Below are 23,703 nucleotides of genomic sequence, written 5' to 3' on the forward strand. Positions count from 1 at the left end.
TTATATAAACTATTTGTAGGGGAAAAAACTTTTTCATATACACGTAAATCACTTTACTTTTCCTATCTCAAAATTTGTGCACAAAACTTGTCCAAACAAACTGTATCTGATATTTGATAATGGGTACCTATATTGGTAGAACTTGAAAAGTTACAGATCATATATATATATATATATATATATATATATGTATGTATGTATGTACAGGTACAAAAAGAAATGGAAGCGCTTTGTCTGACACGTAGATTGAAACACTGTGAAATGAACGTAAGCTATAACTCAGAAGTTACACAATAAAAGAAACACCTTTCTTTCTCTTATTTTCAATTTATGTGTTCAATGTTTGATCCTCTCTCTCTGTCACTCTCACACACTCTCTCTCTCATGTCATTCTTAGACGTGGACAAGTCCTGCATCACAAAGCTGGTTTGTCTCTCGTCTTTATCTCTGCAGTAAATTCATTAGTGTGATCTGCATAATCATAATAATAATAATTATAATGATAATTAACACTAAACATATATCGTTTAATGTTTTCTATTTGAGTATGCATACCCTTCGGTTTCAGCTCCTGTTGTTCTTCCTCATGCAGGTTCTTTTTCTCTCTTTTTGTTCCTCTGTGTGTGTTTCTGCTGTTTCTTGGATTGTGAAAGATTCAATCAATGAATTCTTCATCTGGGGTTTCTCCTTTTTCTTTTCTTTTCTTTTCTTTTGTTTCCTTTGATGATCATATTGTGTTGAATAATCTTTTTGAACCGTCGTTTGAGCTAAAAATCTATCTTGATTCAATTTCAGTAGTTATCGATTTGTTAGAGATCGTTGCCTTTTCTGGCTAATGTTTTCGGGTGATCAATTTCGTTCCACCATTCGCTTACATTTTTTTTTTCTTCTCACCTCGTCATTGTCAGGGGCAAAATCTGTTGTTGTTTGATGCTTTTAATATTCTTTGGCCTCTTTTTCTTCGATTCTTTTATTATGTTCAGGATTGTCTCTCGTTTCACCAGACATGCATAGATGCGTATCTTTTAGTGTTTCTAATTACCGATTTGTTTATTGGCGCTTAACCTGTTTGATTACGGAACTGTGATTCCTTTGCTTATGAAATAGTTAGAGAACTATACGGTTTCCTGAATATAATATTTGATTTTGATGCAACAGACACTGTTCCAAGGCAGAGATTGTTGAGAAGACATTTGAAGAGGATGCTAAATATGTGTGTTGTGGTGGCTGTTTGATAGTGAATTGTCAAATGGCGTTGAAGTTATGAATGGAATCTAGAATGTGAAGTATTATCCATGATAGTTCTCAGTTATGGGGTTCTTAAACATAGAGAAGAAATGGTTATATCCTTTCCTAGTGTGTTCAGCCATATGCATGCTCTTTCTAGTCACATCCTTCAACATGGGACTTGTGTCTTCAATTCACTCTATCAATTCACTGTTCTTCTTTCTCCCATCTCATTTACGCTCAAACCAGACTTCATCGTTTTCTGTGGAGAAGAGGACTACTCCTGCTCCGGCACCGGCTAAGTCTGGGATTCCTCGTTTTGCTTATTTAATTTCTGGTTCAAAAGGTGATTTGGAAAAGCTTTGGAGAACTCTCCATGCACTCTATCATCCACTAAACCATTATGTTGTTCATATGGACCTTGAATCCCCCATAGAGGAAAGGAATGAGATTGCACATAGAATTGAAAGACAACATGTTTTCGCTGAGATTGGAAACGTTTATGTCATCACAAAGTCTAACATGGTCACTTACCGAGGACCAACCATGGTTGCTAATACTCTTCATGCTTGTGCCATTCTGCTCAAGAGAAGTAAAGATTGGGATTGGTTCATTAATCTTAGTGCTTCAGACTATCCTCTTGTGACTCAGGATGGTTAGTTTATTATCCTACGTGGTTGGTTGTTTCCATTAGAATTTTCTGACTCAAACATTTTATGATTGCAACTTTTTCTACTCGGTTATTGTTAGACTAATATGAATTTACAATTGTGCAGATCTACTATATACTTTTTCAGATTTAGATAGAGGCCTTAACTTCATTGAGCATACAAGTCAGTTAGGATGGAAGTTGTAAGTTCTTTCTTCCCTTATTCATATGAATATGAGACCAAGGGTTGGTTTTGACATAGATAATGAATTGTCCCCTCCCCCCATGACATATGAGACCTGTATTTACACATAATGATAAATTGAACCATATGCAGTGATAAACGAGCAATGCCTTTAATTGTAGACCCCGGGCTTTACATGTCAAACAAATCTGATGTATTTTGGGTCGAACCTAATAGACCTTTGCCAACAGCATTTAAACTATTCACCGGTTAGTTTTCTCCTTTTTACCGTCTATTTCTTTGTCATTGGTCACTTTTCTAAAGGTTGACATGCAAATTTGGAGAATGGTACAGTCTTAGAGAATGAAATCAGATATATACTGTAGTGACAGAGACTAGTTATCTGGTTCATTTAATTTTCTAGATGGACATAACTTCTCAGTGTGGAATTGAAATGTATCCATGTGTATTTTCAATAAGTTATGTTCTTGCAATCTGTGAAATGTGCTTGTTTCATGAGAGATTCTCCTTTTGGGCATTTGGACTAGGAAAAATTGTTTTTGTGGCTGGGGAGGAGGGAAGACTGTTCATTCTTTAATCTTAAATCAAGTAATTCTCCTTCTAGTCCATATAAGTTACCATGGCTGGTTTCTGGCTTACCATCAATTCCCCACTTCCATTGTTATTTACTTAAGTTTAAAATCTATGCACCTGACAGTATAAAATATCTTTACACTGGTAACTCATGTTAGAGATGATTTTTAAGATAGTGATAGTATAAGTTAATAACAATCATACATGATAGAGTAGAAGTCCTTTACATTATTAGTAGATACACTATGCATTCCTTTTACTTTGCTTTATGAAGATTTTGTGTTGAATTATTGTACACACATTGCAGGTTCAGCATGGATGGTTTTGTCACATGACTTTGTTGAGTATATCATATGGGGGTGGGACAATCTGCCAAGAACCCTTCTCATGTACTACACTAATTTTTTGTCTTCCCCTGAAGGATACTTTCAGACTGTTGCATGCAATGTGCCAGAGTTAGCTAAAACCATTGTCAATAATGACTTGCATTTTATTTCCTGGGACAACCCTCCTCAACAGCACCCTCATGTCCTTAATATAAATGACACAGATAAAATGTTTGAAAGTGGTGCTGCCTTTGCCAGAAAATTTAATCAAGATGATCCATCCTTGGATGTGATTGATAAGAAAATTCTCCGTAGGAGAAATGGACTATTCCCTCTTGGTGGCTGGTGCACTGGAAGACCCAAATGTTCTGAGATTGGGAACATTTATAAACTCAAACCTGGTCCTGGGTCTCAAAGACTTCATCGCCATGTCGCTCGGCTAATTTTGAAGGCTAAATCTGGTGAGGATCAGTGTAAATAGATCCTGTTGAGAACCTTTTGTGGTTGTGGATGGAAGAGCTGAATAGATGAAGGTTATGTTCATAACCATAACCAGATACATTAGTATTCCAGCACCTACTTGAAGGAAGACAAGTTTTTGATGTTATAGTGAAACTGCACCTCATTCATAACATAGCAAATCAATGATCAATCCCCAACTTAGCTGTAGTTAGTTGCCTCTATGTGAAGTACCAAAGATGGCATCAGGGTCATCATTCTTTTTGTAGGTCTTGTTTACTTAGAGGTAACACAATTTTTTAGCTGCATTATGATCCCGGAATTTTATACATTTTTGTTTATGTTTTCCATTACTTCATTTCTCACGAGTCACAATCTTTTTGATAGACAACAGATTTTGGATAATTTATTTATCATGATCGATATTTCAGTGGATTATGCACATCTCTGCCTTTGTTTATTTATTTTCTTTTCTCTAGTTTAGTTACAATGGTTAACTGATATATTATGACATGTTTTAACAATTTGGAAAAGATTTTGTGGGAAGGAACGTTGGTTTTTGGTAGGCACAATCTTATTCGTTCTCTTTGCTTATGTTCTGGTATGTCACAGATTATGACCTCTTATTATGCAACAAAATTAAACAAGTTTTTTTATCGCTGGTGCATCTGTTTCAATTTATGAGACTGTTTTCTTGAATCACACTCGTGTTAGGAATATTGGTTTGAACAATATTTAAAATATGTAACATGCTTCAAGACTATTAAGAATGTTTTTAAAATTTTCAAAAAGAGATGCAATAAAAGTGCTAATTGGCTTAAAAACAATTTTCTCAGTTATATGAGAATACATACAACTTCCCCATCATTCATTTTGTTAATCATCATGAAGTAAATCATGCTGTAAATTATAATTACTAGTCAAATATTAGTTTTCCTAAAAATTAACTAGTCAACGAAGAAAATAGGAATATAACTATTTAAAACTACCAATTCATTCAATGATGCTTTAATTGAAACGATTTACCCCACATATAATAATCTTTGGCAAAATTTAGTAGTCTGATATGTCGTAATTGGTATTTTGGACCAGTTTGAACGAGTTTCTACTGAAAAAAGAAAAAAAAAATCTTCATATGCTAAAATTAACTAACTAAACCAATTTACTAAAACTCTCATGAAAAAAATGATTGGTACCTTGTGTATAATTTAAATTTAATTAATGGAGAAACTTTGTTAAAAACAGTAGATTTTTCTGTAGATATTACGAATTCTACACAAAAATATTAGCTTCCACTAGGTGAATGTATGGCTATCAAATTGAATATGGATCATAAACGTAATAAATTCTGATATAGATTTTGACCTTCACTTTTTTTTTCCATGTGACACTATCTACAGAACTTCCTTTGTTATGCAAGAGATCAACCTCACTCTTCTCTTTAACTGCTTCCGCTATGAACTACTAATGCAAAAATTTGTTATGTTACAACTTGCAAATAATAATCAAGGAATCTATATACTCCTTTGTATAGCATTTAGTGGCAACAGAAGCTAATCTTAAACAAAGGTTCTGTCACCTCATGCTCAGCAAACTTTGTATCATCTGTAGAGTGCTGTGTAGAGGTCAGCAACCTAAACCATCTCCAGAATTTTCACATTCCCCGTCGAATTTGCGGCGAGCAAGGTGGACGACTGACCCCGCCAACAAACCGACGACACGAATTGCGCCGTGTCATCCACTTCGTTACCGGAAAGAGGGTCTGTGTTCTGAAACTTGAATGACAGTGCAGGCATAGGGAAGGCTTTGTGGTATATGAAAACCTGATCCACACAGAATGTTTACCTTCATTAGTACTCTAAAATCAACAGAAAACTGATAGATAGACAGATAAGGGGAATGAATGAAATACCTCATTTGTCTCTGAACCAGTGGCAATGTAACCATCAGATACTGATAACCCCACAAAGTTCTGCAGCAAAGGAAAGATGCATCAGCAAGACAATACATAGTGCTTATAAGGTGCCTCAAAATTGAAAATAAAAAGTGACTTATGAGAAAATGTATGGAAATTAATAGTAAATGACCTTACTTAGAATATAATATAGGTTAAATATATTTTTAGTCTGTCAACTTGGACGCGAAATTGATATTCGTCCATAGATACATTTTGGTTCTCAAACTTTAAAAATGAATGGATATAATTCTTTTAATCCAACAATATTAACTCTTTTTTATGTGTTAAACAGTTTTCCAAATTGGCATTTGAGTGAGAACATATCAAATGGTATAAACAATATAAATGTAAGCCTAGAACATCATTTAACACAAAAAAAAAAATTAATGTAGTTGGGTTAATATTTATTCATTTTTAGAATTTGAGAACCAAAATGTACCGAAAGGAATTCAAATTTCATGTCTAAGTTTAGAAACTAAAAACATATTTATCCTTGTAATATTTCATGCATTGTCACACACATGTCTATCAATTAATTTGAGCCGTATATGGATCCCAAACATTAAGAACAAGACATGCTACTCCATGAACAAGGATTAATAAAAAAGTCCTTATACTGAGAGAACTCATGACAGTAAACACAAAAGTTTCTTTTTGTGAAAAGATATATACCTTAACATTCACGTGACCTGTGAATGATTGAATCGGTGTGTCTATAACTCGAGATGCACACGCGGACAAATCCCAAAGCTTCAAAGTGTTATCTGTGGAAGCTGAGACAAGGTTGACAGTGTCTACAAACTTGATGTAGCTAACAGTCTTGTTATGTCCAACCAAAGTACAGAGCGGCATTTTAAGGTTGCGAAGATCATAGTAATATATGCGATGATCTGCTGAACCAAATGCAAGGAAACGAGAAGAATCCAGAGGGAACTGAACACAGCATACATTTGCCTTGGTTTTGATGGTTCCAACACTAACTCCCTGCAGAAACATCCCAGGTGAGAGAAACAACTCATTACACATCCAGCATAATATACACAAAACATGCAACAGATGACTGCAGTACGTTTAGTTTCAAAGCTGACATCCACCAAGTGCAAAAATGGAATTGCCTGATTGATACTCCATAGCTTGACAGAACCATCATCGCTCCCACTTGCCAACATTGTTGGATCTGCTGACGAGAAATCGATCGACCACACACGCCGCTCGTGCTCCCTCATCTCAGACAGTACTTGACTTCTTGTCACATCCCACAACTGAATAACAAGACAAGTTACAACATTGTTGTACATTCCATAAACAACTCATGCATGGCAATGGACAATGGACTTACTTACCTGCACAACACCTTCAAAGTTGCTTGAAGCAATTTGGCTTTTGATGTATGCATTCCAACATAAACTGCTTAACTTTGACCTGCTAGCCATCTCCACAACTGGGTAGTGGATATCACGATCCTCGTTTATGATTGAATCACATTCAAACACTTTAATCTTCTTATTCACACCAGCAGTAGCAAAAAATTCTCCATCACGATCAAAACTGAGTGAGCATACAAGGTTGGATGAATGCAATAGATCCCCTTGTTTTAGGTCAGCCTTAACCTTTATCTTGCTGAATGATAAATACTTGCACAAACCCTCAAGAAAAGGATTTATCCAAGCACTTGCTCCCTCCCTGCACTGCTCTTTTGATTTCATGTCATTGATGCAACTTCTTTCAGTCAAAACAACAGATCCTCTACCATCACTTGTTATAGGAGGATGCCTACTCACCAGTTTCCCAGACGGATAGGCCGGTCTACATCGCGTTAAAAAGTATGCAGACTCAAGTTTTTTAAAGTTCTTCATCAGCCGTGAACTTTTTGAAAGAAAACTTCCATTACTTTTCTGATCATCCCCTCCATCATCATCATCATCACATTCCTCATTGTTTTTAGCATGAGTCCCTAGCCTCACTCGTTTTCTAGTCCCTACATATGCAGAATCATCACTGTCCACAACTGTCATTGATGGAAAACTTGATGCTGAACGATCATCACTCCCCAGTTCAGTACCAGTAATCTCTTTAAATCTAACTTGCTGCTTTGTCACTTCTTCAATATCTGAGCACAGAAAAGAGATAGTGTGTTGCAACTTCTCAGCAACTTCCTGTTTTCTCTGTTGAAGTAACAAAAGGAATTCTAGCAGCAACTCCTTATCCTCTATCCTTTGTCTCAGCTCTATCGCTGCTTCACGTTCTTCCATGTCATCTCTTTGCTCATTAAGGAACTCACTCTGCAACAACTCCCTGCAACACAACAATTGGTTTAGAAAATGTGTAATGTTTCTAACAATGGACACTAGTTGTATCCATATAGCATATATGGTGCAAAAAGCTATGATTCTTCACGTGAGACAAAAGCCAATTGAAGCTTCAAGTTCCCATGAATTCTTATAGAGAGAAACATTAAAAAAATCTTATTTTGGGTAGAAATTCCTAAAATATTTCAGCAACAAAGCAAATGCAACACAATACTGTCATATTTGTTTGGCAAATGATTTATTACCTATCTTCCACCTTCACAAAAATTATAAATATTAGATCTTGAAAAACTAAATCAATCCAACACAGCAAGATTAGGAAAAAGTTACCACATAAACTCTCATGTTCATCCTTTATTATTATTGAACCTATTTAACTAGTTTCTGGGATAGACACTTCATAGTGGGCCTTGAATCTGAGAGATAAGCAAATCAGACACTTTAAAGCTTATATAATCTCAGGAATTTAATGTAAAAACAGATAATAAAGACTTAATTCAAAATAAATTGCCAATTAGCAGAATCAAAAAGCTTTTAGTATCTCATAAATTGAAGAATTGGAAAACAAGAAGGGGTAAGAAAACCAGGCATTCAAATGGCAGGTAATTGGGAAACATCACAAACAAGTTGGAATTTTGTTATGTAATATTAAAAAAAAAAGTAAAAACCATGCGATGAAGACAATTACCCCAGTGTTGGACGACTACTAGGGTCAGGATGCAGTAACCACAAGCAAAAGGAAGCTTCTTTGGGCCACTTTAGAAGTAACTGTGGAGGAAGAACCCTATGTCTAAGGCTAGACATGGTTCTACTCTTTTCTTCTCTCGAACTTAGCGGACAAAATAGCTGGTCACATGCAAGATAATAAAATTAGAGTACATAAAAATGTAAACAGGGACTTTCAACACTATATCTTACATCCATTGTGACAACAAAGTGAAGAAGATAAAGTATATCAAAGCACCCTATTAAAATATAAGAACTTAAGAGTTACACAGTTTCTGTTATGAACCTCAAAAAGAAGAACCCCTAATCGATAAACATCTGAAGCACAAGAACTAGAGTCACCAGCAACCTCTTCAGGACTAGAGTACCAACTCATCTCCATTAGCAGTATCTGCTTCATTGGAAATGATTGCTTCTTCCCTTCTACTTCCTCATCCTTCCTCCTATCTTTCATTTTATGTTCTTCTGTTTCTTCTATCAAAGATGCACGAGCTGCATACACAGCACTCGACAACATGCAACTAGAATCAGAGCGAGCAGTGGTTGTAGAAGTCTTGACAGGCACAAAATCTTCACTTCCCAAGCTCTGCTGATGCATATCATGGGGACAGAGAGATGTTGGAGTTTTGATCTCACCACCTTGGTCGTTCAATCCTTCTCCTAAAGAATCCGAGCCAGTATCTGAACAAGATGCTGATTCAATAAACGAGATATGGTTGAAAGAAGACATGACAAAACAGGAAGGCCTCACATTATGAACTACAACTCCTTGAGAATGCGCTACACTAACAATTTCTACTATTTGCCTAAATATGTGCAAGCATTCAAAGGCCTCGACCGATCGTTCTGGTTTATCCAACCATTGCCTCAAGCTAATATCACCCCATTCCACAGCACCATAAAAGGGGTCAACATCCACTTCATCTTCACACAACCCAGAAAACCCACCACCCAAATTTTTAGCTTGATCACCTTTGGTTTCTGGATAATGAACTCTTTGGTTTCTGTCCGAGACACCAGAACTGTTCAAAGCCCTGGAACTGCCAGAATTCTGAAAAGCAGACCCTGAAGAACCCTCCATCTTCATCCAGTTAGAGTTGCATGTAGGCCAAGTCCAACAACACATCCAAAAACTATGATCCTCCTCCAACTTCCCTCACACTCTTGCACCTCCACCATCACCATTATAACTCAAAACTCATTTCACTGCCTCCAGAAAAACCACAAAAACCCTTGTATCAAAATCTACCTCTCACCCTTTTTACACTTTACACGATCACAACTTCCTGTGAAGTCAGCACCACGAAATCACAAACTCTTCAGTATGCAATCTTACCCTTTAAACAAAAACCAATATATATTCAGATAAAGCAAAAAGAAAAGCATTTTTTTAACAGGGACAGATTAAAATCCAAGAAACCAAGAACCAAACCAAAAGAAAAAGATACACGGACCCTTCCACAAAGGTTAAAGGTTTCTCAACTCCAACACTAGAGGAAACATACACAGACCCTCCAAAAAAAGCACCAAACTTTATCCAGATTGATCAAAATTTCCCACCACCCACCCATCAGAGTTAGTGAATAGGTAGATAGAGAGGTACATGTTTAGAGACACATAGACAAAGAGAGAAAGACGAAGAAGAAGAGACAGAGAGAGAGAGAGATAGAGGTGTACCAGTGACACCATAGGAGGATCTCCTGTTTCTGCTAGGCCAACCTCGCAACAGAACCACACAACAAAAACTTTCTAGTTGCACACAAGCACACTGAAGCTTAACAGCCTCATAAATTCCAAACATTTTTCTTATTATAAAAAAAGCACAAAAAAGAGAAAAAAACACACAATAAAAAAATAAAACAAAAGTACAGAACAAACAACACCTCCCCCACAGAAACAACAGTACCAATAATATAAAAGAAAAAAAAAACTGATAATGGAATAAAGAAAATGTTTGGAATTAACAAAAGTAAAGTTTTGCCGTACTTTGCAACTCTTTAACCTCTCATCGCAGTCTCAGTTTGTTTCCACGTTGGGTATTCTATTATTTTGTTACCCTTTTGAGCATTGAGTCAAGGACTCTGCATTTCATTTGCTCTTCATTTTCGTTATCTTTCCCTTCCTTCATACGTGGCTCTACCATGGCCTCAAAGGGTTCTGTGTGAGAGATTTTTTTTATTATTATAATTCTTGGGTCATCTTTGAAATTTCCAAAAAGTCACGCACACATATATTATTTTATTAAGATTCTGCTAACAAGTACTATATTTTCCTATAATTACTGTTCTTTCTTTTCTAATGACATTTTTTTATTGATCAATAATAAAGATCCATAGATAGATCGATATAAAAATCTTATCATAAACTATAGTTTTTACCATAAGTAATTTTTTTTTCTCTCATACTTTTCGTTTACTCATTCACACAGTTAAGAACATAATAAAAAAATGAATATGAAATAAACATGTGACAGAAGAAGAGGGAGCAGAAAATATAGAATATGTGGTATCAGATTTCGAAACACATGGCCTATCCCAAAGTGGAAAAATCATATCCTCTTGGTTATTAGTGACGGAGACATTAAGCTAATAAACAATTAATTTAGAGTTAGGCAAAGTGCGGTCTTATTTGGTCATATAACATCGATCTTAATAAAGATACTAATTAAACAGTTTAATCATTAACATGATCCCTTTTGCTGGCTTCATTTTTATATTGTCTACTTGATCCCCAATTTCAATGTAGGAGACAACCATTTCTTAATTTGAGGAGTAATCATTAGTTAATTCATTTTTCTAAGAGATAGAATAGAGAATTAAGTATCAAAGATTTATATACAAATTTATATTACAATGATTACGTTTCTTTCTATAGTTTGTGGATTGTCTTTTTGTATATGTTAGTTAATTTGTGATTAACTAACATATAAAACTTAGAATAATGGTTTGAAAAAGGTAAGTAAACTCACGCTACAAAGTGATAATTTGTCTCAAATTTTACTAGAGATAACTTTGATCCTTAAAACTATCAAAGAGAACCCGTCAAACATAGTCTATCGGCAAAGAGGATATTACGAAAATAGAAAACAATTAAGAATAAGTGTATAATGCAAAAGCATAATAAAAATATGTTCGGGCCTTAACTTGAAACCCATTTGTCATCTCAATAAATGGGATAAATGGGAGTAAGTAATTGGGTAAAAGGCAAACTTTTCTAACACATAACATTACCTTTCCAAAAATGTAATCAAATGTTAACTTGAGCGTAATGTATTTTTTGTAAGTATCTCATTTCTTGGACTAGAAGGCTAAGAACATAAACTAACGAAGAAGAGTCAATTGGTCAAGAGAGAGTCAGATGATAATGAAGCAAAGGCGACACAAGTATATTTCTTCTTTTTTCAAAATGAGCAAACAAAGTTTAATACTTCAACTAAGTGAAAATATCACCTTTTAAAATATTGTAATCAACAAATGAGACTATTCCAAGTCTCATGTAATATTTGACTTGAAATAGTTACATTATAGGTTCCATGTGAAAAAATTTCACAAAAATCAAGTTTGTATATTTTAGTTTTATTTTTCAACATGAAAAATGCATGTTTTTGACTTTGTATGGATGAGAGGTTGCATGCTTGTTCTAAAATTGATTTACTTAGATTCTTTTTGGTAAAAAAAACTAAAAACTAATTATTGCATGTTCTTTTTATATCAAGGAAGATATATAACCACATAAGCTATCAATAGGAACTTAAAATGATAACCCATTTTTCGTAACAATGATAACTGATTTTTAATAACAATATATTAAATTAAGATATTTAAAATTTATATTTTATAAAATATTAATAAATTGGTTGTATAAAACAATAATGCACTTATGTAATTATAGAAAGTTTTGACTATTTGTTGTGTCAAACCAAAAATGACACTAACCATAAAATATGATAAGATAAGTGACACCATAAATAGATATGTATAGGTGGAATTTATGTTGTCGATGACGCATTATGTTGTTACATACCGGTAATGTGTTTTAATCTTAGGTTCTTTGAGTAAAAGAAAAAACATATAAAGGTTGAAAACACCATAGTAGAAGAAACATCAAGAATAAGTGTATCAAATACAAAATCGAAGGAACAATGACAGACACAATACCTGCATGTTACAACGTATCTATAGTTAATCCTAATCAATTTTGGAAAACCGATAAAGTCTTGAAAACAGAGCTCCCTATTCTAGCAATTCAAATTGCTTTTGTTGCTGTGTTATCTCGTCTCTTTTCCATAATTTACAAACCTCTGCATCAAACTCGTCTCATTTCACAAATCTCTGTAAGTAAATAAATCTCGAAATTATTTTTTTTTATGAAAATTATCTCAAAATTTCTTATATGTGGCATTCTAACAATTAATGTGTGGACATTCTAAATTATAATTACCTAGGTTGGTTTCCTACTGACACCACCACTACTTGGAAGATTCACGGCAATTTTTGAGTTCATTTTTCCGGTTAATGGGGTTGTCAATGTAGAGGTCCTTTCTCATATTGGTCTCATTTATTATGCATTCCTTAGTGGATTGGAGATGAACTTAAATACTATTCTAAATGTGAACAAGAAGGCTGCAAGCATCGCAATTGCTGGGATCGTCTTTCCTATACTCGTTGCACCATGCTTATATGCTTTGTTTCGAAATGTATATGGACATATTATGATGTTTCCCCTTGAGGAAAGTACAAATAATGCTTATATACTTTGGACTTTAATTCTTACTGTTACAGGTTTTCCTGTGGTAGCACACACACTTTCTGAGCTTAAGCTCCTTTATACTGGTCTTGGGAAAGCAGCTTTAACAGCAGCCATGATTGGTGAAACCTATGGTTGGATTCTTTTCACTTTATTTGTTCCATTTTCTATTAATGGTAAAGGAGCTATCTACACTGTGTTATCCACGATAACATTCATTATTGTGTGCATCTTTGTGGTACGTCCACTCATTCAATGGTTTATTGATCGCAAGGAAGACAAAGATGAATGGAATGATAACCAATTGCTATTTATAATCATGGGGGTTTTAGCTTGTTCATGTATTTCAGATTTTCTTGGTGCACATGCCATTGTTGGGGCTTTTGTTTTTGGATTAATTTTACCAAATGGGAAATTTGCTGAATTGGTCATGTCAATTTCAGATGATTTTGTTGGTGGCTTTTTAGTACCTCTCTTCTTTACTGGAACTGGGATGAGACTTATGTTGATCGCAATTTTCTCCCAAGAAAGTTGGCCCTTTACAGTTGTGATTATACTTTTGTTGTGTGCTTTAAAGATTTTAAGCACCTTATTTGTCACGTTTTTCTTTGGTATGCGTATTCGAGATGGTTTGACCTTAGGCTTGATTTTGAATAATAAAGGCACCATGGCATTAATAATGTTGAACATTGCTTGGGATAGAACGGTATTGATCTATTTAAAATGTTGTATTCAAGTGCTTTAGTTTCTTAGATATACAATTGTAGTCTAATTCCTAAGTTCTTGTGATGTGTTATTGCAGATATTTTCTATACCTACCTATGCCGTTATAACTTCCGCTGTTCTTCTGATGACCATAGTTGTGTCTCCCATCATCAATGTCGTATACAAACCAAGACAGCTATTTGAACAGAATAAGCTAAAGACCGTACAAAAACTAAGAGTTGATGCAGAGCTCCGATTTATAGCATGTGTTCACAATACTCGTCAAGCTGCAAGCATGATTAACATAATTGAATGTTTTAATGCCACGAGAGTTTCCCCCGTGCATGTTTTTGCCTTGTACCTTGTCGAACTTACTGGACGTGCTGCTGCCCTAGTTGTTGCACATATAGGGAAGCATAGGAGCCAATTCGGAGAACAAAACCTGACCAGGTCACAAGAAGAGTTAGAAAGCATTAACAACGCATTTGATGCACTTGGAGAGGCATATGACGCTGTTAGAGTTGAGACCTTAAATGTGGTGTCAGCATATACAACTATTCATGAGGACATATACCATTCAGCAGATGAGAAACGCACAAGCTTAATTCTTCTTCCATTTCACAAACAATTAAGTTTAGAAGGTACTTTAGAAGTAACCAATGTTGTATACAAAGATATAAACCAAAATGTAATGCAAGGTGCTCCTTGCTCCGTGGGAATATTTGTTGATCGTGATTTTGGGTTAGTTCCCAAAACGAACCTTCATATACGTGTAGTCTTTGTTGGGGGTCCTGATGACCGTGAAGCCTTAGCCATTGCATGGAGAATGGCAGGACGTTCAGGAACACAACTCTCAGTGGTTCGAATTCTTTTGTTGGGTGAAGCAGCAAAATTAGATGGTTTAGTTCCCGATGAAGCACAAGGGATATTATCTGCGGTAATAGATACAGACAGGCAAAAAGAGTTAGATGAAGAGTATATAAGCACATTCAGACTTACAGCGGTTAACAATAGTGATTCAATATCCTACTCAGAGATTGATGTTCATAGTGGTGAAGATATTCCTGCAGTCCTCAAAGAGATAGAAAAATATGGTTGTGATATTTACATTGTTGGTCAAGGAAATTGTAGGAACTCTAAGGTCTTCTCAAATTTAATGGAATGGTGCGAGTGCTTAGAACTTGGTGTTATAGGGGACATTTTGGTGTCAAACAATTTTGGTTCACGCTCATCTGTGCTTGTTGTTCAACAGTATGGATATGGAGGAATGGTTTTTGGAAATAATCTTAACCAGAAGGCCACTGACAAAGGCACATTTGAGTCTGTTGTCTAAAGACAAAATGAACATGGAGGTCTGCATGAAGCACAAGGATTTACAAGAAAATATTTTCTTAGCTTGATGTATATCAATTTACAATATATAAGTGGTTGCAAGCCTTACTTGATAAACCAATTTTGTGAGTCTAAATTAGAGTTAAAATTCACTTCTTAATAAATGTGATTATTTGTTCAATATCATATAATTTCCTTTGTGTTTAATTTTAGGGTTGTTTTGTTTTGTCATTTTATATTCCTCAATAAAACTAACAAACAAACAAATTTCATTTTTCTTATATCTCTTAACCATTTTTTGCATACTAATTTATTGTTTTTTAAAATTTAGTACTTCTTTCCAATTTTTCTCATTATACATTGATATTTATTTGTAATATTTTGAAAAATGATTTTCTTTTTATTCGGAAAATACATGTACCCATCCTTATTCAACTTAGTTTGTAACTTAATTTAGTTTTAATTTTATCATTTTCTTATTCTCTCTTATATTTATATACACTCTTGTTTCTTAATCACATGAATCTAAAGTTTGCATGTTTGAACTAACATACCAAGAAAAATAATATAACAAACTAACGAGATAATATCCTTTTTATTTTTACTATTATTGATGGTCACATACTCTAATTCATATCTTTGTTTTAGATAGAATATGTTGAAAAAATAATATAAATTAAAATAATAAAATATATTTAATCCTATAAAAAGTAAAGTAGATTAACATGTCATATAATCATACCAAGAGTGATGAAAAAAATAACACATAATAATGATTTTCAATTTGAAAGATGCAAATATCATTCATTTCACAATTCATTTGACATTTTATATTTTATATTTTATATTTATAAAGGTTAGATTGGATAAATGATAAAAGTGTTTCACTATGGTTATTATCACATATTCTAAGTTTTTAAATTTATATTATTTAACTTTTAGTTTTTGGGAAGTCTGAAATAAAACTAGTTAAATTAGGTTAACTAATAAGATTTAACAAGGCACTCTATAGGTGTTGAGAAGATAAGAAAACATGCTAACATTTTCATTTATTATTTTAGTGGAAATAAAATTCTTTTAAAAAAATAGATTTAGAATTCTCATCACGACTAATGAATTACTTAATTACTTGTTTAATTAAGATTTGATTAATATTGTAAAATGTTTTAAAACTATAATATTAAAAAGATTAAACATGTTTAGTTGTTATTTTAAAAAAATTCATATAAAATTGATCCTCATAATTTATTAATGTGTCAAATACATCTTGTGGAACCAGAGTTTAAGTTGGCATGCTGATAGATTAAAAGGTTTAAACACATGGTTGACATGTGTATTTAAAAAATATATATTTTTTCTGATTTTTATTTTATAATTTTTTATCTTTCTTCTTTCTCTTTTGTTTTCCCTTCTTCATCTTCATCCTGCACCTCCGTTTTCACCCTCATCTTCAACCTACCTCATTCTTCACTCTGCAATTGAGCATAGTGACCCAAAAGTTGAAATCAATTGTTTACGAAAGTTGATTTTGATGGGGAATGGAGGAGCAAAGTAAAGATGAAGAAATAAGAAGAAGCGAGGAAGAAAAAAAAAAGGAAAAAAAATATAAACAAAAGAAATATTTGTTTAAATTACACATGTCAACCATATATTCAGACATTTTAATCTGCTTAACATGATCTTTAGAAATTTAAATTAAAAGTTAATAAGGTTGGTTCTTAAGAATGTGTTTCGTGCATTAATAAAGTATGTGATGATCAATTTCGAATGAATTTTTTAAAAAGGGTAAATACTATTTTCAATGCTTTCATTGACAAATTAGGAATTATCCATTTTTATTCTTCAATGAAGCAGATATTAAAATAAAATTTAATTATATACTATAGATATTATATATAATAAATTATTTAGTTTCCTGGTATTATAAATATTATATATAATCAATTATTATATTTTCGTTTATATTTAGATTATTAATATATTTTATTATTATATATAACTATTATTTTTCGTAAATAACAAATGTTAATTCAATAAATTATTTTATTTTTTTTCTCTTAATACATTTTAATAATTTTAAATAAATTTATTTTGAAAAGCTTTAATTATAATCAATCAATCAACTAGAGATGAGAAATAAACCTGTTTTCGTGGGTATTGTCCGAACTCGCTCCCGTTTTGATGAGGAATTTTCACATTGACTGGGTATGAATGGGTATGGGTATGGAGAATCCCCGACTTTTTCAATTGGGTATGGGGATGTATATATCCTCGTTATAATACTTGTCCCCATCATATCTCTATCTCTATTTAAATTATTAAAATATTCACAATTAATTAAATAACCTATATATATATATATATATATATATATATATATATATACTTTCAATTTTTTATTTCTTCTAATTATTTGGTTTGTCATGAAACTCATTCGCATTTCCAATATATTTTTCATCTTATCATAACCTTTATGTAATTATGTTAAAATGATGTATGTCAATTAAAAATTTGTATGTCTCACATTTGAATATTTCTATTATTTTTTAATATTTTTATTTATTATATATTTTCTTTTCACATAAGAATGTTTAGTACTTTCAATTTAAGTGTTTAATAACATAAACCTTTCATTTATTAGGTAATATAAAAAAATTATTTACTTATCATTATTCATTTGTGTTTCATTTGAAGAACTCTTTTGTTTCACTAAAACAATTTTCGTTATTTCTCAACCATTTAGTATATATGTTGATATTTGAAAAGTTTTCTTAGATTTCTAAGGTATTTTTCATCTTATCATACTCTTAATTATACATTTATTTTTCTTTGTACGATTTATTTCAATAGTCTCTCAAATTGTTTCTAAGACACACATTTGTTAATTTTTTAATATTTTTATTTGTTATTTATTTTCATCATGTAGAATACTATTTCGATATAATTTATCTAATTATTTTTTATTTTCTAACTTATTATCAATCATACTGTAAATTTTTCACTATAATTGTATAAATAACTTTTATTTACTACAATATAAAAATTTAATGTAATTGCCATGAATATTTTTTTATTACCATCCAACATATATTGGAGTTCAAAAGATACAAGATCTATGTCAAAATTTTATTATGTTTATTATAACTTTTATTAGTGTATAAAAAATATATTCATTAGAATTTAAAAAATTGAAATAAACAAACATTTAAAATATATTTTAATTTGAATATTTGTTTTCCTTTTATATATTTTTTTAAATATTTTTAAAGTTTATCAACTAGGTTTTATTAATGTTTGCAAATTTAATAAATGTTTTGGTTCTCAAGAAATTTTATTTGGTATTCTAATCTAAAATGTAAATAATTATAATTTATTTCAAAGTATTTGATATCGAAGAAATCATCATCCTCATAGTATTGAATATTTGATAATATTATGTTTTCTTAACCGTAATTTTTTATTTTTATAAAAATTAATTAAAATTAATATTGAAGTAGTAAGAAAACGGGTACGGGTACGAGATTATACCCATTGCCCTGTGGGGATGGAGATGAGACAAAAGTTTGATACCCGGTGGATAGGGATGAAGTTTTTCTACAGAGATAGATATGAGATAGATATGAGATTGCGGAACTCATTCCCACCCTGTTGCCATCCCTACAATCAAATTATAATTATAATCAACTTATTTATGATATTAGTTTTAATTAAGTATATTTTATAGCGTTATATATTTTTTAGTCCCTCAATTTATTTTGAAAATTGTTTCTTATCGATATATCAACTATTTGATACCCAATTCTAATATGAATGACGGTGAAGAGTTGTTTTTTAATAAATTCACAAATGAAGTAACGTATCAATAATTATACCGTTGAAACCTTTTAGTGGAAGAGATGAGAAGCAATATGTATAGCAAAATTATTATTGCAAAATAAAATATTTATGAAATTTAAAACTTTAAAATATTTTAGTAATTATTATAACAAAACTATTTCACTTTTGGAAAAATCTGACTCTATATTGTCTTCGTATCATATGTTGTCACATTATTTTAAATTTACTAGCATCTTTTTTAATTTTTTGTTACTTTGCTATATGTATTATATTTTATCTATAAAGTGAAATAATTATATTTACATTTACAACTTTAAATTGGTAGACAAATTTTAACTATTCGCTAGTTATTTGGGACTCGGTACTTTAATTTGAAAAATATGTATAGAGTTTGATACAATTACAAACATCCTTAATAATAAATGTAATTGAATTCTCATTTAATAAACTTATATAACAGAGGAAAACGTATATAAAAGAAAGAAAGAAAATCTTTCAGAAAAAAAAAAATACACATTTCTTAACATTTTGTGATTTGCTCAGTTACTTTTTCCTTTAATTTGTTAATTATACAGAAAAATAAAAATACTTTCTAATTACTTGTAAAAAACCGTGTGCATGATTGAGGATCTTTTTTTCTTCTTAAAAGTAGGAAATATTACAAAATCAAAATAGTGTTTTAATTTAGGATGAAGAAGTTATGATTATCTTGAAAGTTCTCAAAATGTTAATTTGGATGGCTAAGATAAATATGATCGGTTAATAAAAATAAAAACAGTTGTCTCTAGAAAAAAATATAGTGAATGTGAAAGAGTGATAAGACTTTGTTTATGACCATGTTTCTTATTTTTTTAGGGTTAAATATGTTTTTGGTCCTTCAAGTTTCAGTGAATTTTGGAATTAGTCCCTCATCAAAAGTTTATATCAATTTAGTCCTTCATCTTTCAAAATGCATGAATTTAGTCCTTTTAAACTTCAATTTAAGTTAACATTGAAGTAAAAATGTATCAAACAATGTAAATAATTTAAATACTATCATGAAATGCGCTTGAAACATCAAATAAACTTAACAAAATTTGGTTAAAAGGACTAAATTCATGCATGTTGAAAGATGAATGACTAAATTGGTCAAAAGTTTTGATGAGGAACTAATTACAAATTTCCCTGAAACTTGAGGGACCAAAAACATATTTAACCCTTTTTTTGACTTTCATTGGTCATAGAAGTTCACTTTCCAAAAATTATTTTCTGGATGGTCCCACTTTGATAAAGTATTGTGATTTAATAGGAGAAAAAGGTGTTAAGAAGTAACAAACAAGAAGATGAAATAAATTTATATCATTATATATATTATATGAGAAATTAGAATTTTTTTGTGATGTCTTTTATTGAGATGAATCCAAGAACATGTGATTTGGTTCCCCCAACATAAAGATGACATTGGATAAGGTCTCTCAACTTATTTAAGGTACATTTTGCTCTTTTTTCGGTGTTCAATGAGTTGTCTTATTAATTTGGTACTTTTGTTATCTTTTCATTTTGTACCACATCTATTTCAAAATTCAATCTCTTTTACTTCTTATAGGTGGAACAAACAAAATTACATAATTCATGTTTGAATGTTTTATTATAAATGGAAGTATACTGGATTTGGTGTAAAAAAATATATATTATGGGTTTCATATTTCATATATATATATATATATATATATATATATATATATATATATATATATATATATATATATATATATATACTTAGGTTAGTTTTTGACATTAAGCTAGACTCAAATTATAAAATTCTAACAAAATTTATTATTTCTTAACAAAACAAAAGTTTATTCTAGTGATGATTAGGATAATTTATTATTAGATTTTGTTAGTTGTACAGATTTTACATTTGAGTTACAAAAATCTTTTTTATGAGAGAATTTTAAATATTTTACATATATTAATATAATTAAATTAGAGTATTGTTTTTCTATGAAATTGAGTAATTTTGGAAGACCTTGTTCTCCTCCTTTTAGAACCTTTTACATGCCTTATAATCACTATTATATACTTGATTTCTTTTATTTTTTTTAGTAATGTCCAGATTCTCTTCCTAAATATTTTTAAATATTTTATCATAAATTTTGTAACGCCTTAGATGTTAATCATTACAAACCTTAACTGCGCGATTCTTATCATAACATGGCCGAAACGTATTCAGCTCACTAGTAACTGATGTGGTGAAGATTCCTATCCTATTGATTATTGAGTTTGGTCGAGATGTGTCAAACCATCCTAGGCCGAGAAGATAAGAATAATTATAAGTGTTAACCTTATATTTAATGCATGCATTTATTACTTGGACAAGTTGGCACATACATGGCTTGTAAGTGGATGAATGAAAAAAAGAAGGATATATATATATATATATATATATATATATATATATATATATATAGAGAGAGAGAGAGAGAGAGAGAGAGAGAGAGAGTTGAAGTAAAAGATTTCTTACTCTTTTAGAAGAATCCCTAGAGTATCCCCTTAACTAACAAGGTAAGGAAGGAGTGAGATTAAACTCTTTTCATCTTGATATGCTTATGTATTTTATATTTATCTTTTATTTATTTTGAATTATATATTATTTTATTTACTTCCAATCGATTGTTATCCTTTTTATTTATTTATAATTATAAACTATATCTAATTATGCATTGGTCCTATCTAATTATTTAATTTAATTTAATTTACCTCCAATTATTCATTGTTCGTGTTTATTTATTTAATTTAATTTATCTTCAGTTATACATTAGTCTTATTTATTTATTTAATTTAATTTATCTTCAATATACATTGGTCATATTTATTGATTTTATATAGTTTATCTTTAGTTACACATTGTTCTTATTTAATTATTTTAGTACTTTATCTCCATGTACATACTAGTCCTATTAATTCATTTCATTTATCTCTAGATTTACACATGTCCTTATATTAATTTATAATTTTTTATTTTATAACATTCTAATATGTATACAGTTAATTATTTAAAGTTTTTGCTTTAATTTTTATTTTTGTGTTATCATTATTGTCGCAACCGTAATCGCGACGGGACGACGAACCAAAAAAAGAAAACGGGTTTTAAAAAAAAGAGATTTGGGAGTCGCCACCATAGTTATTCCGGAAAACTATGGAAAACCATAAAGATAAGACAAGTCTGCGAAAAACAAGATTTTGGATCCGGGAGTCGATTACGCATAGGAAAGGTATCACCACCCTACAACGCCCGCCCGAGGGCGGTACCTTTAATCAAAGATGCCGAGTTGATGTGATTTTCAAAATGTTAATTTTCCCCAAAAATAATGAGAGTAGAATGCTAAAAAGAAACAAAAATATTTTTTTAATTTTTTGGGCCCGACAAGGATTGACCTTGGTCCTACGTATTCTCATGAAAATGAGAAATCAGGGTTACGTAGTTCTTTAAAAGCTTGTTTGTTTGAAAATGTTGATGTTTTTTATATTTTGAAAATTTTGTATTTTTTTTGATATTTTTGGATTAGTTGAAGATTTGTGTCACACGACGCGAACGGTCGGACAGACACTAAAAAAGGGGAAAGAAAACTTTTTTTTGGTATTTGAAAATGAGTGTCACGCGGTGCGAGCGACCGGACAGACACAATAAAGAGAAAGAAAACTATTTTTGGTTTTTTAGATTTTTCCTATTTTTTTGATATTTTTAATAATTTTCAAATATATTTGTTTTTTTTTTTTTTAATAAAAGAAATTAAAAAGGTGAAATTTATTTAAAAAAAGGGATAAAAAAAGGAAAAACAAAATATGAGGTACATGGGTAATTAGTGGAAAGTGCATAAAGTAATTTGCGGGAGGTGCATGAAGTAAAATAAAAAGAGCCCAAAATAAGAGATAAATACAAATGAGTGGTGGGGTCAATAAAATTGGAAGTGTGCGAAGTAGAATGTGAGTTGCACACAGTAACAGCGAACAAACGAGTCCAAAACAAAATAGGGGTGTGGTGTTGGTAAATATAGGGGTGCGCAGAAAAAATAGTCAAACAGTCTAGCTCAAATAAAAGGAGGTGCAGGCATAAGAAAAAGGGGGTGTACGAAGTAAAGGGGATGTGGCATATGAGACACCTAAACCCTAATTGCTCAAAAGAAAGCCTCCTCTCCATCTCTCTCGACACCAACACGCTGCCACTGGCCACGCCAGCGAGTGCCGCTGCCTACTTCACCGCGCTGCCCTCACCTCTGCTCCGCCACGCCGCCCCGCGACTGGTTGCCGGCGACGCTAATCGACGCCGGAGGGTCGTCCTCCCTCTCGGCGGCTCAACCACCTTGCTTTCACTCATGCACCGGAACGCAACTCCAAGAGATCAACGCCGACGCAGCGCCTGCAACCCACCGTGAACGCCGCCACCGCCGCGACCGACGCGCGTCGCCTACGGCGCCCATTTCCCCTTCTGCGCGAGGATTTCTTCCCGGTCGAAGCTCCGCGCGTTCATCCGCTGCCAGCCCGTCGCGATCGCTTCGCGTCGCACCGCCTCGCCGCCACCGTCGAGGGAAACGTCGGCGCCGCTGATGCGAACAGGGGGTGCGTCCTCTCCTCTAATCTGCGAGGTCGAACAGAGGCCCACGGCGATAATG

General features: G+C 32.2%; 3 protein-coding genes across 9 annotated transcripts; 2 read left to right on the forward strand and 1 right to left on the reverse strand.

The window, feature by feature from the left end:
* The first annotated feature begins 280 nt into the window (after positions 1 to 280).
* Positions 281 to 3,881, forward strand: LOC114183334 (beta-glucuronosyltransferase GlcAT14A-like). 3 transcript variants are annotated; one of them, XM_028070317.2, is made up of 5 exons: positions 281 to 426; positions 1,159 to 1,882; positions 2,004 to 2,079; positions 2,214 to 2,329; positions 2,962 to 3,881. In XM_028070317.2, the coding sequence occupies exons 2-5, from the start codon at positions 1,312 to 1,314 to the stop codon at positions 3,459 to 3,461; spliced, it is 1,263 nt and encodes a 420-aa protein (XP_027926118.1). In that variant the 5' UTR covers positions 281 to 426; positions 1,159 to 1,311; the 3' UTR covers positions 3,462 to 3,881. The 3 variants fall into 3 exon arrangements, with proteins under 3 accessions (XP_027926118.1, XP_027926119.1, XP_027926120.1); XM_028070318.2 differs by lacking the exon at positions 281 to 426 and adding an exon at positions 445 to 592; XM_028070319.2 differs by lacking the exon at positions 281 to 426 and adding an exon at positions 604 to 680.
* Positions 3,882 to 4,765: 884 nt separating this feature from the next.
* On the reverse strand, positions 4,766 to 10,264 carry LOC114185406 (protein SPA1-RELATED 3-like). Of its 5 annotated transcripts, none has more exons than XM_028073112.2 (8): positions 10,109 to 10,263; positions 8,718 to 9,768; positions 8,394 to 8,551; positions 6,740 to 7,691; positions 6,512 to 6,658; positions 6,069 to 6,380; positions 5,352 to 5,411; positions 4,766 to 5,262 (listed from the first exon to the last, which is right to left on the reverse strand). In XM_028073112.2, the coding sequence occupies exons 2-8, from the start codon at positions 9,555 to 9,557 to the stop codon at positions 5,074 to 5,076; spliced, it is 2,658 nt and encodes an 885-aa protein (XP_027928913.1). In that variant the 5' UTR covers positions 9,558 to 9,768; positions 10,109 to 10,263; the 3' UTR covers positions 4,766 to 5,073. The 5 variants fall into 5 exon arrangements, with proteins under 5 accessions (XP_027928913.1, XP_027928914.1, XP_027928918.1 ...); XM_028073113.2 differs by having other exon boundaries at positions 8,718 to 9,717; positions 10,109 to 10,258; XM_028073117.2 differs by lacking the exon at positions 10,109 to 10,263 and adding an exon at positions 9,886 to 10,039 and having other exon boundaries at positions 8,718 to 9,717.
* Positions 10,265 to 12,572: 2,308 nt separating this feature from the next.
* On the forward strand, positions 12,573 to 15,215 carry LOC114184682 (cation/H(+) antiporter 15-like). Its single transcript, XM_028071996.1, has 3 exons — positions 12,573 to 12,764; positions 12,876 to 13,883; positions 13,980 to 15,215. The coding sequence occupies exons 1-3, from the start codon at positions 12,573 to 12,575 to the stop codon at positions 15,213 to 15,215; spliced, it is 2,436 nt and encodes an 811-aa protein (XP_027927797.1).
* The last annotated feature ends 8,488 nt before the right edge of the window (positions 15,216 to 23,703 follow it).

This window comes from Vigna unguiculata, chromosome 5, assembly GCF_037176805.1.
Source record: "Vigna unguiculata cultivar grain cowpea cultivar isolate G323 ecotype 2 chromosome 5, ASM3717680v1, whole genome shotgun sequence".
NCBI classification, from domain to species: Eukaryota; Viridiplantae; Streptophyta; class Magnoliopsida; order Fabales; family Fabaceae; genus Vigna; species Vigna unguiculata.

What these genes read in the sequence shown, in the direction of transcription:
- LOC114183334 (XM_028070317.2), top strand. Translation starts at nt 1,312, where the DNA reads ATGGGGTTCTTAAACATAGAGAAGAAATGGTTATATCCTTTCCTAGTG. An exon ending in TCCTCTTGTGACTCAGGATG is followed by an intron (nt 1,883 to 2,003) that starts GTTAGTTTATTA and finishes ACAATTGTGCAG; the next exon opens with ATCTACTATATACTTTTTCA. An exon ending in AGCATTTAAACTATTCACCG is followed by an intron (nt 2,330 to 2,961) that starts GTTAGTTTTCTC and finishes CACACATTGCAG; the next exon opens with GTTCAGCATGGATGGTTTTG.
- LOC114185406 (XM_028073112.2), bottom strand. Translation starts at nt 9,557, where the DNA reads ATGTGTTGTTGGACTTGGCCTACATGCAACTCTAACTGGATGAAGATG. An exon ending in ACTTTGAAGGTGTTGTGCAG is followed by an intron (nt 6,659 to 6,739) that starts GTAAGTAAGTCC and finishes CTTGTTATTCAG; the next exon opens with TTGTGGGATGTGACAAGAAG. An exon ending in AGCTATGGAGTATCAATCAG is followed by an intron (nt 6,381 to 6,511) that starts GCAATTCCATTT and finishes ATGTTTCTGCAG; the next exon opens with GGAGTTAGTGTTGGAACCAT.
- LOC114184682 (XM_028071996.1), top strand. Translation starts at nt 12,573, where the DNA reads ATGACAGACACAATACCTGCATGTTACAACGTATCTATAGTTAATCCT. An exon ending in GTCTCATTTCACAAATCTCT is followed by an intron (nt 12,765 to 12,875) that starts GTAAGTAAATAA and finishes ATAATTACCTAG; the next exon opens with GTTGGTTTCCTACTGACACC. An exon ending in ACATTGCTTGGGATAGAACG is followed by an intron (nt 13,884 to 13,979) that starts GTATTGATCTAT and finishes GTGTTATTGCAG; the next exon opens with ATATTTTCTATACCTACCTA.